At 25.5% G+C, this 13,433-nt stretch overlaps 1 protein-coding gene across 1 annotated transcript; it reads left to right on the top strand.

The window, feature by feature from the left end:
* The first annotated feature begins 786 nt into the window (after positions 1–786).
* On the top strand, positions 787–11,102 carry LOC129972758 (protein phosphatase 1K, mitochondrial-like). The gene is made up of 5 exons (XM_056087009.1): positions 787–1,308; positions 3,178–3,386; positions 4,459–4,622; positions 7,064–7,213; positions 8,288–11,102. The coding sequence occupies exons 1-5, from the start codon at positions 1,013–1,015 to the stop codon at positions 8,552–8,554; spliced, it is 1,086 nt and encodes a 361-aa protein (XP_055942984.1). The 5' UTR covers positions 787–1,012; the 3' UTR covers positions 8,555–11,102.
* The last annotated feature ends 2,331 nt before the right edge of the window (positions 11,103–13,433 follow it).

Genomic DNA, 13,433 nt, shown 5'->3' with positions numbered 1-13,433 from the left:
CTGAACCATTTTATTATCTTTCCAACATTGGCCGGCATTCAAAACATGGAACAACATCGTGGGAATATCGTACAACATCTTGTGCTAATAGGGTCTGTGCTTTTTGGAATCAAGTAAACGGGATGATTAAAAACGCAACTACTTAAACATGTCAAATTTAATACGTCATAATGTAGTAATACGTATAAATGCAGTTTTATGTCAAATTTTTGTATCAGTTGGTTGGTAAGAATGCACCTGAAACTTGACAGATTCAGTAAAGAGGCTGAATTCATGACAAAGATTAATATTTCTTAGCTATTGTACGCAAGTGCCATGCAAGGGGTTCACTGGGATAACACTTTTATTAGAGAGCATGTGAGGAAATTTTGTAGAGACCACTCCCGTTGATTGGTTGTTTATTTGCCTTTATGAGATTGTCATATGAAACTACTTCACAATCTCAATAGTTGTCCGTTTTGATATTAATTTAATAATTAAAGATTGAAAAAAATCATTCATGTTTTTATAAATACTGTTTTCTTTTACTTTCAGTGGGATTGGTTCTCATCATATACTGCTATTATTGACTTGCTTATCCATTTCAATTATAAATGTGCATTTAAGGAATTACACATGTTATTTTTTGAGATTCAATACACACTATTACATTTTGCATACGGTTGTTTAGATAAAACTAACCTTCTTGTTGTTCTTGTATGATATTAATTCAATATCAGTTCACTTTAAATAGCATTTAACTGTAACTGTCAGTATGATTCAATCACTGGTTTGTTTTCAACATTCCGACTTGTTTGTTGCAGACGAACTTTCCGCGTAAACAAGTTGATTTCAGTTTACGTTGTAGAAGCTGTGTTTTAACGTGTTTGATAGAGCTGCGTTATTTTCGTTAGTTTTTGAGTTTTAAACCGAGCTTAAACCACCAATAAATATATCTGGATCGAAATTCTGTTGAAAATTTGGGTAGGAGCATTATTGAAACTTCTTTTTGTATTGCATCATACCAAATAGAATGACAAGTTTGCTTACTGTGCTCAGGATATCATCTAAAAGATGCGTTCGTAGCGGTTTTGAAATTAGAAGACATTTTCATAATCGGAATAGGATTTCTTCGATCCATACTCTTCAAGATCGTAGAAATGAACAAGAAAATTTTGATACGTTAGGGACATGGGACAACAGAATAGATTTACCTCTTCTTCTCCAAGCCAGTATAAAACATGGAAAACCTATTCCAAAGATATCTATCGAAAATGTAGGAACTGCTAGTGTGATAGGAAGAAGAACAACAAATGAAGACAGATTAAGGTATATTTATTTATTAAAACTTTACATTTTTTTTTTGGAAACTAATATTAAAATTGAGATAAGTATATAAGTTTGGAAAGCATTGTAAAACAAACTAAATATGTGTATTTAATATGTGACACTGCACAGCATGTCTATAAAGCTTATGTATAATTTTAAATAGTTGTAATTTTGTAAAAAAGCATATGCAAATGAATATCCAATAAAAGAATTGGAAATCTCTTATATTTTTTTTCTTTCTGGATTTTATTTTTAGAAATTTAATTTAAATTACTTATATTTCAGATATGCTGTTGACTAATGATTACAATCAAAGATAATTAATATTCTTAGATTAGCCTATTTAAAATATTTCATTCACTTGCATATAAATTCTTGTGTGGTTTTCTTTCTTGTATTTTGTTCAAAAATCTTATCAGAATAATAAATGTAAATTTTAATGAATCAATTGAGCTATCATAGTATAGTAGTTTATTTCCTGTTTTAGTAATGTCATAGTTAATAATGATTTTGACAAGTAATTTTTAAGTTTCCAAAAAACAAATCAATCAAAATTTTCTGTGCCTTGTTTAAATTCTATCCATCACATATGTTGAGAAACTTTTCATTATTTTGCACTGTACAGGCATTTAATAATCCTCTTGTATAAAAACATGTGAAGTGATAATGCTATATATTGTTTTGTACATCTGTCATTTTTTAAAATCTTTCCAACAAGATTGTAAAGAGAAAAATATAGTACACTCTTGTAAGTGGATTCATGTTTGTAGATTTTCTTTTTAAGCAATGTAGCTAATTTATTTTAGTATAAAACAGATTGTCTTACCAGTAATTTATATTTTATTTTTAATTCTTTATTATACATGTTATATTTTTGGGATGTGAAAATATAAATTAATTTTTATTGTTATTAATAATTGCACTGTTGTAAATTTTATATTAATAGGATGCATAGTGTCATTTAAAGGCCTTGAAAACTGCTTATTTTTAATGACCTTTATAAAAAAATCTATAAAAAGCACATATTTTTTTAGAAAATCTTAATGATTGATTTTTTTTCTAAAGATATAAAAAAACAATTACATTTTTCCCATGTCAGAACTGCCTGATTTTATGTGTATAATTTCTTTGTGGTGTCCGAGTTTCCAAAGATGATTAGTTAATGAGAAAACTGAACAGTGAAATTTTTAAAATGAAACAGAAAGCTTTATTTGCATACTTAATGAAATTGACATGATTTTCATATCTTTGATTTGTTTACTTATGTTCTCAGTCTCCTTTTATCTTTCAAAGAATTGAAATATAATATTTTATTTATTTATGTTTTTCTTTCTAAGATTAGTAACAGTAGTATAATAAAGTCCTTTTAGATATTCAGTGAAAGTATTTTTGTATGATTTTTCACAACAAATATGCTATGTATATATATTAATATGTATGAAATAATTCAACTTTAGTATTTACAAAAAAATATTCAGCAATTACTGATGATATTCTATATTTATGTTTTAAAGCTGAATTTTCTCTTAGCTAATTTTGTGAATTTCACCTTGACATATAGTTAGTTCTGTAATCAAATCCACCATATTAATATTAATTCATATTTTTTCTCAAAAAATATTTGAAAAGTTTGTATTTTTTAAGATAAAATTTGATTGCTTACCTAGATTATGTATGTATATAAATTTTAGCTTTTGATATTAAAAGAGCAGATGAGCACTTTATTCTTATAACAAGCCTTTTCGGTTGCTCCCCCTCCCCTTTCCTGCATATATTGTATTGTAACATGAAGAATAGCTTATGCAGAGTATATGCTAAGAATATAACATATTTATTATTATTGTAAATTGCAGTAGTGTTTTTTTTCAGAGTAAAAGAATTACGTCCAGAATTGTTGTACTTTGCTGTATTTGATGGACATGGTGGACCTGAATGTGCCGACTTCTGCTGTGATCATATGGAAGACTACATTATCTATTGGTTAAATCGAGGGGAAACAGATTTACAAACAGTGCTTCAGTATTCTTTTCAAGACATAAATAATGTGTATGCAAGACATATTTTATTCAATTCTACTCGTAAGTATTAATTTTAAGATTGATTTTCATTTATTTTGAAATAATTTTATGGCATTCTATAGTTTTGATTCATTTGTATAGTTTCTTGTTCGAATTTCTTCACAATCCAATTTTTGAAAGTCATTGGAAAAGTTTACATGCTTACAGTTACAAAAATATTTGATAAAGTTCACATGTTTGACTAGGATGACTATTCTAATAAGGAAAAAAGTTTGAGGTTCAACTGAGAATAAGTTTATAAATGTACTTTCATGTGTTACTGTTTAAAATTCCTCACTTATGTTTTATTTCTTAACATTTCAATATTCTTTTCTGTTACTATTATTATTATTATTATTTTCTTCTTTAAAGAAGTGTTCTACTTTTATAACCTTTTTGGTATGGCTTCTTCATAATGGGGGGAAAAAAAAGCTTTTAAATTTTTATTTTTGATTGAAATACTCTTATTTGTCATGAACTTTATGCAATCAAACTACACTTAGACTGTCACTATCTAGCAAAAAGTAGAATCAGTTTTATGGCATTTGTTAATTGGTTCCACTTTTAACTACAGATTTTGTTTGAGAAGCTGTACCTCCATATATAATATAAAAATACTCAATGTTTGTTTTGCCCATACTTGAAGAGTGTCCATGCATTTCTTTGAAGTATAAAATATTTCCTTTGTTGACCTGTCTTTATTTCAGTAATTTACATTAAAATTCCACAATTTAATCTTTTTAACTTTTCAGTTATTATTATTATTATTAGATACATTATTTTATTCATTATATGTTTACTTAAGAATTATAAATTTTTTCAGTATTTTAATTTCCTATTTTCTGCTTTTCTTGCTTATATATATATATTTTACAAATTTAATTTTTTTCATAAATTTGTTTGTCTGCTATAACTAAAATTAAGTCCATAAAACTATTAGACCAAACTGAAGAAAGTAGACCAAGTTATATCTAAGATTTTGACATATTTTATTTAAAAAATTTATTTACTACTGGTTACAGCTTATTTAATTAAAATTAGTGAGATTGTTTTTCTGTAATAATATCTCTTAAAAACTAATTTGTTGTTACAGGAAAAGATGCCTCTCAAGCAGGTACAACAGCTACTGTTTGTCTGTTAAGGAACAGTGTTGAACTGGTAATAGGACATGTTGGAGACAGCAGAGCAGTATTATGTAGGAATGGTGAAACAAAGCGGCTAACTACAGATCATACAGCTGATTTGAAATCAGAAAAGGTATGTATTAAGGAATTTCCATGTGTATTGTTGTTAGTGCTTCAAAAATAAGAAAAGAAAATTGCTACTTTTCTGTTAACTTGGCAATAATTGTAACATGCCACCACCTTTCCACAAATAAACCCTTTATTAAAACATAGTGAATATTAAAGCTTTCAAGTTTGGAAACAATAAAGGGAAAAAAAACTGGAAAACATGTTGATGACAAAATAACTTGGAGAATATAAGTTTCATGATTAATCTCATTACCATTGTCTGTTGATATTGTTCAGTGGTAGTGGGGTGATCATCTGTACACAAGAAGTTATTATCACTATATCAAATGTTTAGTGTGTGCCAATCTTATACATTGCCAAACTATTTTTTGACATATATATATATATATATATATATATATATATATATATATATATATATATATATATGTTGCATAGTTTAAAAGCAAATCTTACTAAAAGAATGTATACATTATATCTATGCTTGCATAACATGGTAAAAGGAATAAAAAAATAAAAATGCAAATGAAACTGAAAATTGCAGCATTAAAAAATAAATGAACATAAACTGAAAAATGCAGTTGGATCAAAATGGACAGTTATTGTCAATCATAAATGTTGTCATGATATGTCACTTTTTTTTCCATGAAAGTGATTTAGACTAAAAGTCTAGTTATCCAAGTGACAACAGAAATTGACAGCAAGAAGATCTACATGACACAATATTGTTTGTTCCTCATTGAAAAATTTTGTAATGTTAATCCTAATATATTAAAAGTTAATGTCATATCAAATTGCATTTTTCAACATTATTAACTAATATATTTCTAAAGATTTAAGGCATACATTGCAAACATCGTTGCTGCACATTGCAATAGGTTATAGCCTATTAGTCTTCAATAGCATTTACTGTTAAATTGTTCTGCTAAAATGTGCTGCTACAATACCTTTTGTGAATACTCTGTGTGCTACTATCTTCTATCAGGAACTTCATGTAAAGTTGAATATTTAGGCACTTTAGATAGCTGCATTTTTTTATACACTTTTGCTGCTATTTAAGAAATACTAAAATATGAAGAGGGAAAAATCACTGAATAAATAGCCTTCCACATTTTTTTTTTTTTTTTGTAAATTGATTATATATATTCAGTTACTTTCTGTCAGTAACAAACACATTTATATAAATGCATGTTTTCATACAAATATATGACTTGCAATGGGTGAAAGCAATCTATAAGTTCATTCATTGTACTTTCAAATATTAGTTTTTAGATTTTTCTGGATTGTTAACTCTTATTATACCAAAAGCTCTTTTCAGTTTATTTTTTACCACAAAAAATTCATATTTCTACTACATGCTAATTTTTTGTCACAATGATTCTTACTTTAAATGATTTCATTCTAAAAATGTGAATAATTCACTCTGCTTTAGTAGATAAACAGGAGAAAAAAAAACTATTTTCATTTATTATTTTAATGCTTTTTTTGTTTTTATTTATTTATTATTATTTAAACATTTCAAAAATATTAAATTTTTCAATTACTTCACATTATATCTTTGTCCGCAAGAATGATTAGAATTAAAAGGCATTTAGAAGATTATGCTGGAAAACTTCTTCCTTAACAATGAGATTTTTTTATTATTATTATTAATTTATCGAAAGGTAAAGAAACTTATGGTACAAATTTTTTTTTTTAAGTGACAGCAGAAAAAGATAGCCGAGGACAGGCTTTAACATAATCATAATGTTTTTGTTTTTTTAACATAATTCCTCTGGTTGTGATGTATATTTATTATGAAGTGTAAGCAGTTATTGATATGTGCTAGAGACTGGCATGTGATAAGCAGCCCTTTTCAATTCCTTTGACACACACATACATAAAGTAACATCAGTAATCAGTTTAAATTAGTTTCATTTGGCACAATATTTAAAAAAATATGTGCTTTTGTGTCATTCCTTTTTTTTTTTTTTCTTTTGAGAAATGCATACTACCGAATTTGGTCTCTTTATGACTGTTTAGTAATTTTTTTCCCCTTCTTTACAATATTTAACAGCAAAATATTTATTTCATTCTATTATATGTTAAATATTCTATTTGGAATGAAGGAGAATTGTAAGGATGAAACATATGTGCAGTTATTTTAGTAAAAGAGTTTGTGAGTTTGTTACCATTTTGTTTATGCATATGAAATTGAAGATCTTTATTTTATAAAATTTTAATAAAAAAAATTCAATGCTGTTCAGAATTATTTGTTTTGCAAGCAAAAAAATTCATTTGGAATATTTTAGCACATTTGAAATGTTTACATTTTTAATATTTAGTATGTGCCAATTATTTAATTTAAAGATTTGTCGTCCTCAAAATTTTGCTTATATATATTGCTAATATTATAAAATTTTAATGAATTTTTTTAAATGAATAAAAGAATTTCTGTTATTTCAGGAAAGAATATTAAAATCCAAAGGGACCATTAATACTGACAATATAGGAAGGCATTTAGTGAATGGAAGATTGGCCATGACACGTAGTATTGGTGATTTAGACTTGAAGCCTTATGGTGTTTCGGCACAAGCCGATACCAGATCTCTTGAAGTAAGCTTTTCCCACCTTAATAAATTCTTTATTTATTTACTATTATTATTATTATTATTATTTGTGGATGCAGTTATGTTGCTTTGCAAAGATGTATAATTCAATCAATAAAAATTCCAAAAGAAGTTAAACACTTTCTATTTGAGCCTCAGAAAAAGTTTTGCTATTTTTTTTTTTTTTTTTATTTTTTTTTGTCAATAAAAAGGAGCTGTTTTTATAAAGTACAGATAATTTTTTTATGATATGCATTATTGTTTTAAAAATGTGTTTGTGTCCAGTTGATGCCTAAATGTCAAAACAAAGAGATATTAGTTGTATCATTGTATAATATGACTATCAGCTTAATAAACAAGGAAAATATCTTATTATTCAGCAAATTAATTTTTTCTGTAATGAATGCTATTATGCTTTAGAGAAACTGGTATTGCTTAAAAACTCTCTAATTTTGAAAGGAAGTTGGAATGCATTTATTTGCATTACATAATTTTCATTATTTGTCTTTAAGTTATGATCAGCTAAAATATCTAGATATCCTTTTTTAAATAGAGATTCTAATATAGAAACAAAAATTTGTATTACCCTTTCATGTCAAGGGTAATACAAATTATACTCTTTAACTTATACTCTTTCTAACATTCTCTTTTTTATACCTTTTTTTACACTCTTTTATACTTTTTCTTAACTTATTCTCTTTTCTCTCTCTAACTTATACTTTGGGTAACTTATACTCATACTAGTTGGAAATATGATGATATGAACATCATATATGATGTGGTATTTAAGAATAAAATAGATAAATTATCTTCTGGATAATAAATTCTATCATAAATCTAGACCAATAGCATTGTGAAGCACTTAATGATTTTGGAATATATTTGTGCTATGCACTTTATCTATAGGTATAAGAAGATAAAAAAATCAAATATATTTCCCCCTTTCCATTTCTAACTTTTCCACTAATTAGGAAAACTTTATATATTTAAATTTACACTTTGTTGTAAATTAATTTTTTATGAATTATTTGCATTTAAGCTATTTTTAAGTAATCAATCTATAATCAAACTTTTGTTTCAGATAAAACATGGAAGAGATGCCTTTTTAATATTAACTACTGATGGTGTGAATTTTGCAATGAGTGATCAAGAAGTGTGTGATGCAGTTAACACATGTCACAATCCTACAGAAGCAGCTGCATTTGTAACTGATCAGGCATTGCAGTTTGGATCAGAGGATAATGCTACAGTTGTGATTGTTCCCTTTGGTGCCTGGGGAAAATATCAGAATCATAAAAAAACAGCACTGAATTTTGGACGTAGCTTACTTCGTAGCAATCGCTATTGAGAAAATATATGCTCTTTAATGTGATATATATATAGGTGGCATATCAAAGTCATTTTCCTGTTTTCATTTCAGTTTTCTGTTTCATAGTGCCAAAAATCATACAGCACTTAAAGGTTTGTTTATTTTCTTAGTTGCTACAATGTAACTTATCAATATGTATAAATAAAATTGTTTTTACTTTGATAGGGTTAGACTTCATATTTAGAAAATAATTATGTTAAAAAATGTTAACTAAAAATGTTTCCTTGCTTTGAATTTCATAAAAAATCTAATATCAGAGGTTTGTGATTCAAATTTTTTAATTCTAATGTTTATTCAGTCAAATATTAGGCCTGTCTAGGTACTATTGTAAATTGTAAACGAAGAAATCATAAGAATGTCTAAGATGGCATTTGATCTCATTTGCTTTTAGTAGCAATTCTCAACTTTTTCATTAATGCTAATCTTGATTTAAAAAATTGTTTCAAATTTTTTCATGAAAAGAATACTGAGATCAGATTCAATGAATGCAAGAGAAATGAATTCTTCTCAAACCATGCTTTTATGAAAAATTTCATCAAGTTTAAACCTGAAATTCATAATCCAGTTTATGAAATATATTAATTCTAAGAATAATCAATATGTTGTAATTAGGTTATAGGATGAAAGTGATGCATATTTGAATTGTTTATGCTATAGTTATTCAAAGTAAGCATACATTTTTGTGTTACCCAGTATTTCATTATCAAAATTAAAGAATGCATTTTAGCAGTTTGGAAATGTTGATCATGCTGGTGCTCTAGTCTTTCTTTTCTTTTTTTCTTTCTTTCCCCCCCCCTCTTTTTAACATTTTAAAAAATTGAAATTAAATATATTTGCATAATAATACTAACCATAAAAAAAAGACATTAATGCATTTATTCCATATGAAACATTACAAAAGAGTCTCATATAATATATTTTTGAATATATTCCAATCATTTCACTGCTATACATTCATTTTACTTTATTACAAAACTATTATAAATTTTCTTTTCCGAATAATGCAATTTAATGCAGTGTACTAAATTGTATGTATACAATTAGCATCTAGTATTGTAGTTAACATCTAGTTTTACAGTTGTTTGACATGAATATTAATCCATATTGTTACAATGTGGACTGATAAATAAATATATATATTAAACTTAACTGAAAGTACTAAAAAATAATTTGTGGCGACAAAAACTTTTTGAAATTACTAATAGAAATGCTCTTTGTACTTTATATTTTAATTCAAAATATCTGTTCCTCATTATTTTTCATTGAAAATTTATTGCAAAATTCAGGAGCTTATGATTTGTTTCCATTATTTTATTGCAAAATACAAAAGCAGAAAGTCTAAACTGGAATTATTGAAAGGTTTTTCTTCAGTTTTCTAATGTCATTTAAAAAGAAATTTTCTTAATAAATAAAATTTAAACTATTTCCTTAATATCATAAAGAATAAAAATTGTTAAAGAATTCCATACTTGTTTCTTCAAAGCATGTTATATGTGTATGCATATTTTCTTTTACTGTATGGTAAGTCAGTTATATTTAGACAAACTTCTATTAAAATCACTCACTGAAAAATTTTGGAACATTCTAACTCTGGACCAAATTAAAGTTGAGGGGGGGGGGAATCAAACATAATGATGTTTTAAAAATGGTCTTTTATAGATTTCATTAGTTATCATTGCTTTTTATTATTCCATTTTAGAAAAAGGCGTGTTTTGTACAGAAAATATAATACCAATATTTAGATGTAATTTATAAGGTTTAGCTATTTAACTTAATATAAATTCTTAAGAATTTTTAGTTTATATTCTGTGTGTAAGTTTTTTTTAAAGTATAATTTTAGGATTTATATTTGAAAATTGTTTTATTTTTAAAAGATATAGAGAAATAAATAATAATTGTAGAAGTTTCTCAAGCTCAAATTAAAAGTTGTAAATAATTTTTGTTATTTATTTTAAAATTTACTCTTTTTAATACAAATATATAATTTATATTTGTTTAGAAATGTTAGATATAAAAATGTTATTTCTCTCCTATATTTTGGATCATTATGTTTTAAAAGAGTATTTTTCAATTTCTTCAGTTTAAACATTTCTTTTTTCTTTTAAGAAAACACATTTATTTTCTTAAATGATATTTTATATTCATTTTCATTTGTTTACTCATTTTCAATTGATAAATTTTTTTGTTTTTTGTTGATATATTGAACTTGTTGCTTATGCTTGTATTTGTATTAGACAAAGTTGTTGTAGACATTGTTTTATTTCCTGTTTGTTGAATATTTTTATTTTTTGAATTTTTGTTGAATTTGTTGTGTTGTTCTGATTCAGCAAACAGCTTTAATTAAAATCTTATGTTATACCATAAGTAATTTTATGGGAACTAAAACTAATATATTGAAGAAGTTTTCATGCAATTTTTTTAGTTCAAAAGCTGTGATATAAAAGTACAGAATGTACAGAAATATTCTGTGTAAATGCACAGAAATATATATATAAAAATGTGTAATAAATAGTTTTCAGAAGATGAAGTTTGTATAATAGTTTATTTTTTATTAAATCAAGGTAGCTACAATGCAACACCACCAAAATTAAAAATTCTGCTATAAATTGAATTGATTTGAAGAAAAGCAAAATACTTTGAAAATATTGATGTCCATGAGAAAAAACCCATCATATTTAGGAATCAGAGTTATAAAATTTTGAAAATAATATATTTAAAAATGTATAAATTTTAAAAGATAATCTATAAAGTAAACTCACAACTATTTAAATGACATGATATATTCCCTTTTTCAAAATGATGTAAAAGAAAAATGACATCTTTCATTCTTTTGCTTATTTTTACACCAAATTTTTAATTTTCAGGCTGAAAAGTTATTTTTAATTTGGAATGCATTGATTTCTCAATTCTTCTATAAATGTGATTATTTTCATTTAAGTATTAAGCATTTATTTATGTTAAATTAATTTCAGAGAAAAGCGAAATAATAAGGAATTTTTATGCAAATAGATCAACAAAGATAAATATTCTAAATGGCTTTGAATTTATCATTTATTCATAAATGAATTTTGATAAATATAATAAATCAAAATTCAATGAGGTAAACAAATAAAAATCGATTTTTTGAAATTACAGAAATGTTATCTATCCGTTCTACTCACTGTCTGAGAACAAAAATAGCTTTGCAGTCAATATTGGTTCTAAAGATAACATTGAGATTATTCAATACTTGTTTATCTTTTTGGGCCTGCGATAAATTTTAGCCAACCATTTTGGCATCTTATGTAAAATAGAGCTTGGCATTATCTGAAAATTCTCTAGGAAACCCAGCGAAATTAAAAATAAGCAAGTGTCAATTATTTTATTTATTTATGCTTGTAAAAGGAATACCCAAGATATAACATTGTGCCTTTTGTTATATTCAGGTCATTATGAGATATCCCTGAACAAAAGAATTTATTTAAAAAAAAATGCTTTACAGCTTCTGTTTTTTGAAACTGTGGAAATGTTTAGTATTTACTAAAAGTATGAAACAATTAGAGAAATTGCATTGTTTGAAACAAGTGGAAGTTCAAACCACTACACGATGAAAATAAAGTATTTACAAATTTTTGAACTATTTTCAAAAAAATAAATCTATATTCAAAGAAAATGAAAACATATAAATTTTATCAAAATGTGGCAGATTCTCATATATTGAAATTAAACACTATATTCATGGTTTTATTAAATAAAGTGCAGCATCTTTAATTTTGCTCTTATCATTTATTGTTAAAGTATAATTTTTGAATAATCAAAAAATTAATTTATTAAAATTTATAAAAAATTTTATTAATCAAAATAAAAAGTGAGATTTTTAAATTATTAATTTTGTTTGCATTATCATTTGCTTTTTGCAATGAATAGAGTTTTGTATTTACTGAATTATTTCTGTAGATTTAATCGAATGAAGAATAACACAATTGATGGAACACTGATTCAATAAAGCATATTTCACTTCTTAATGTAGGGATGAAAAGTTGCTGTAAAAGTATGTACTAGCTAATACATTTTGTTTAAAGTAAAAAGATTTAGAAATCAGTTAATAATTAAAATTATCATGATACCAGCAACTAACTGCATGTCTTTTGTAATCTGAATTGTTTTATAATTTAAAATATTAATTCTTTAACTGGATCGTTATATATATATATTCAATTCCTGAAACTACCATAAATTTATATAGTAATTTTTCATGATTTATATAAAGAAAATTTTTTAAAATTGTCATGTATGAAAAATATTTTTTAGTTACATTTTAGTTTCAGCTATTCAGTTACCTTTTTTTTTTTTAATATACATAAAGAATCTTAAAAGATCTTTCATATGTTTTTTTCTATACTGGACATGAAGCATTATTTTTTAGCTAATATTTTACACTCCTTAAAAAGATCAATTTGTTTTCTGCAGCATTGTTCTTACTAAAAGTGTAAGATATATTTGAGTCTACTTAACTCATATTTAGTGATTCAAAGATTCTTTAACAAGCAATTTTTAGAATTCGGGAAAATCATCTTTAGATTGGGAATCCTAAAGCTGGCATTTTTTTTAGCGCTACATGAGAATTTTTGGAATACTTTTTGCAGAACTGTTTCAACCAGTGCAGGATTTTCAACTAGGCTACTACTTTGAGCTGAAGCAAATTGATTAAAAGTGCATTATTAGCTCATTAGCAAAAAGAGAAAAAAAAATTGTTAAAAAAAAGAAATAAATAAATCTTTGATCAGATTCCTATCTGTTACATTACGTTCATTTATTTACTAGCAGTATTTTTTGACACCCAGTGTTAATAAATGATTCAAGAAATTACAACTTCTCA

This window comes from Argiope bruennichi, chromosome 6 (genome assembly GCF_947563725.1).
Source record: "Argiope bruennichi chromosome 6, qqArgBrue1.1, whole genome shotgun sequence".
Lineage (NCBI taxonomy): Eukaryota > Metazoa > Arthropoda > Arachnida > Araneae > Araneidae > Argiope > Argiope bruennichi.
This window is presented reverse-complemented; position numbering and strand designations above follow the sequence as displayed.

Excerpts from the sequence above, each read along its gene's own strand:
- LOC129972758 (XM_056087009.1), top strand. The coding sequence starts at position 1,013 with ATGACAAGTTTGCTTACTGTGCTCAGGATATCATCTAAAAGATGCGTT. Across the intron at positions 1,309-3,177 it reads ACAAATGAAGACAGATTAAG|AGTAAAAGAATTACGTCCAG; the intron begins GTATATTTATTT and ends GTTTTTTTTCAG. Across the intron at positions 4,623-7,063 it reads CTGATTTGAAATCAGAAAAG|GAAAGAATATTAAAATCCAA; the intron begins GTATGTATTAAG and ends CTGTTATTTCAG.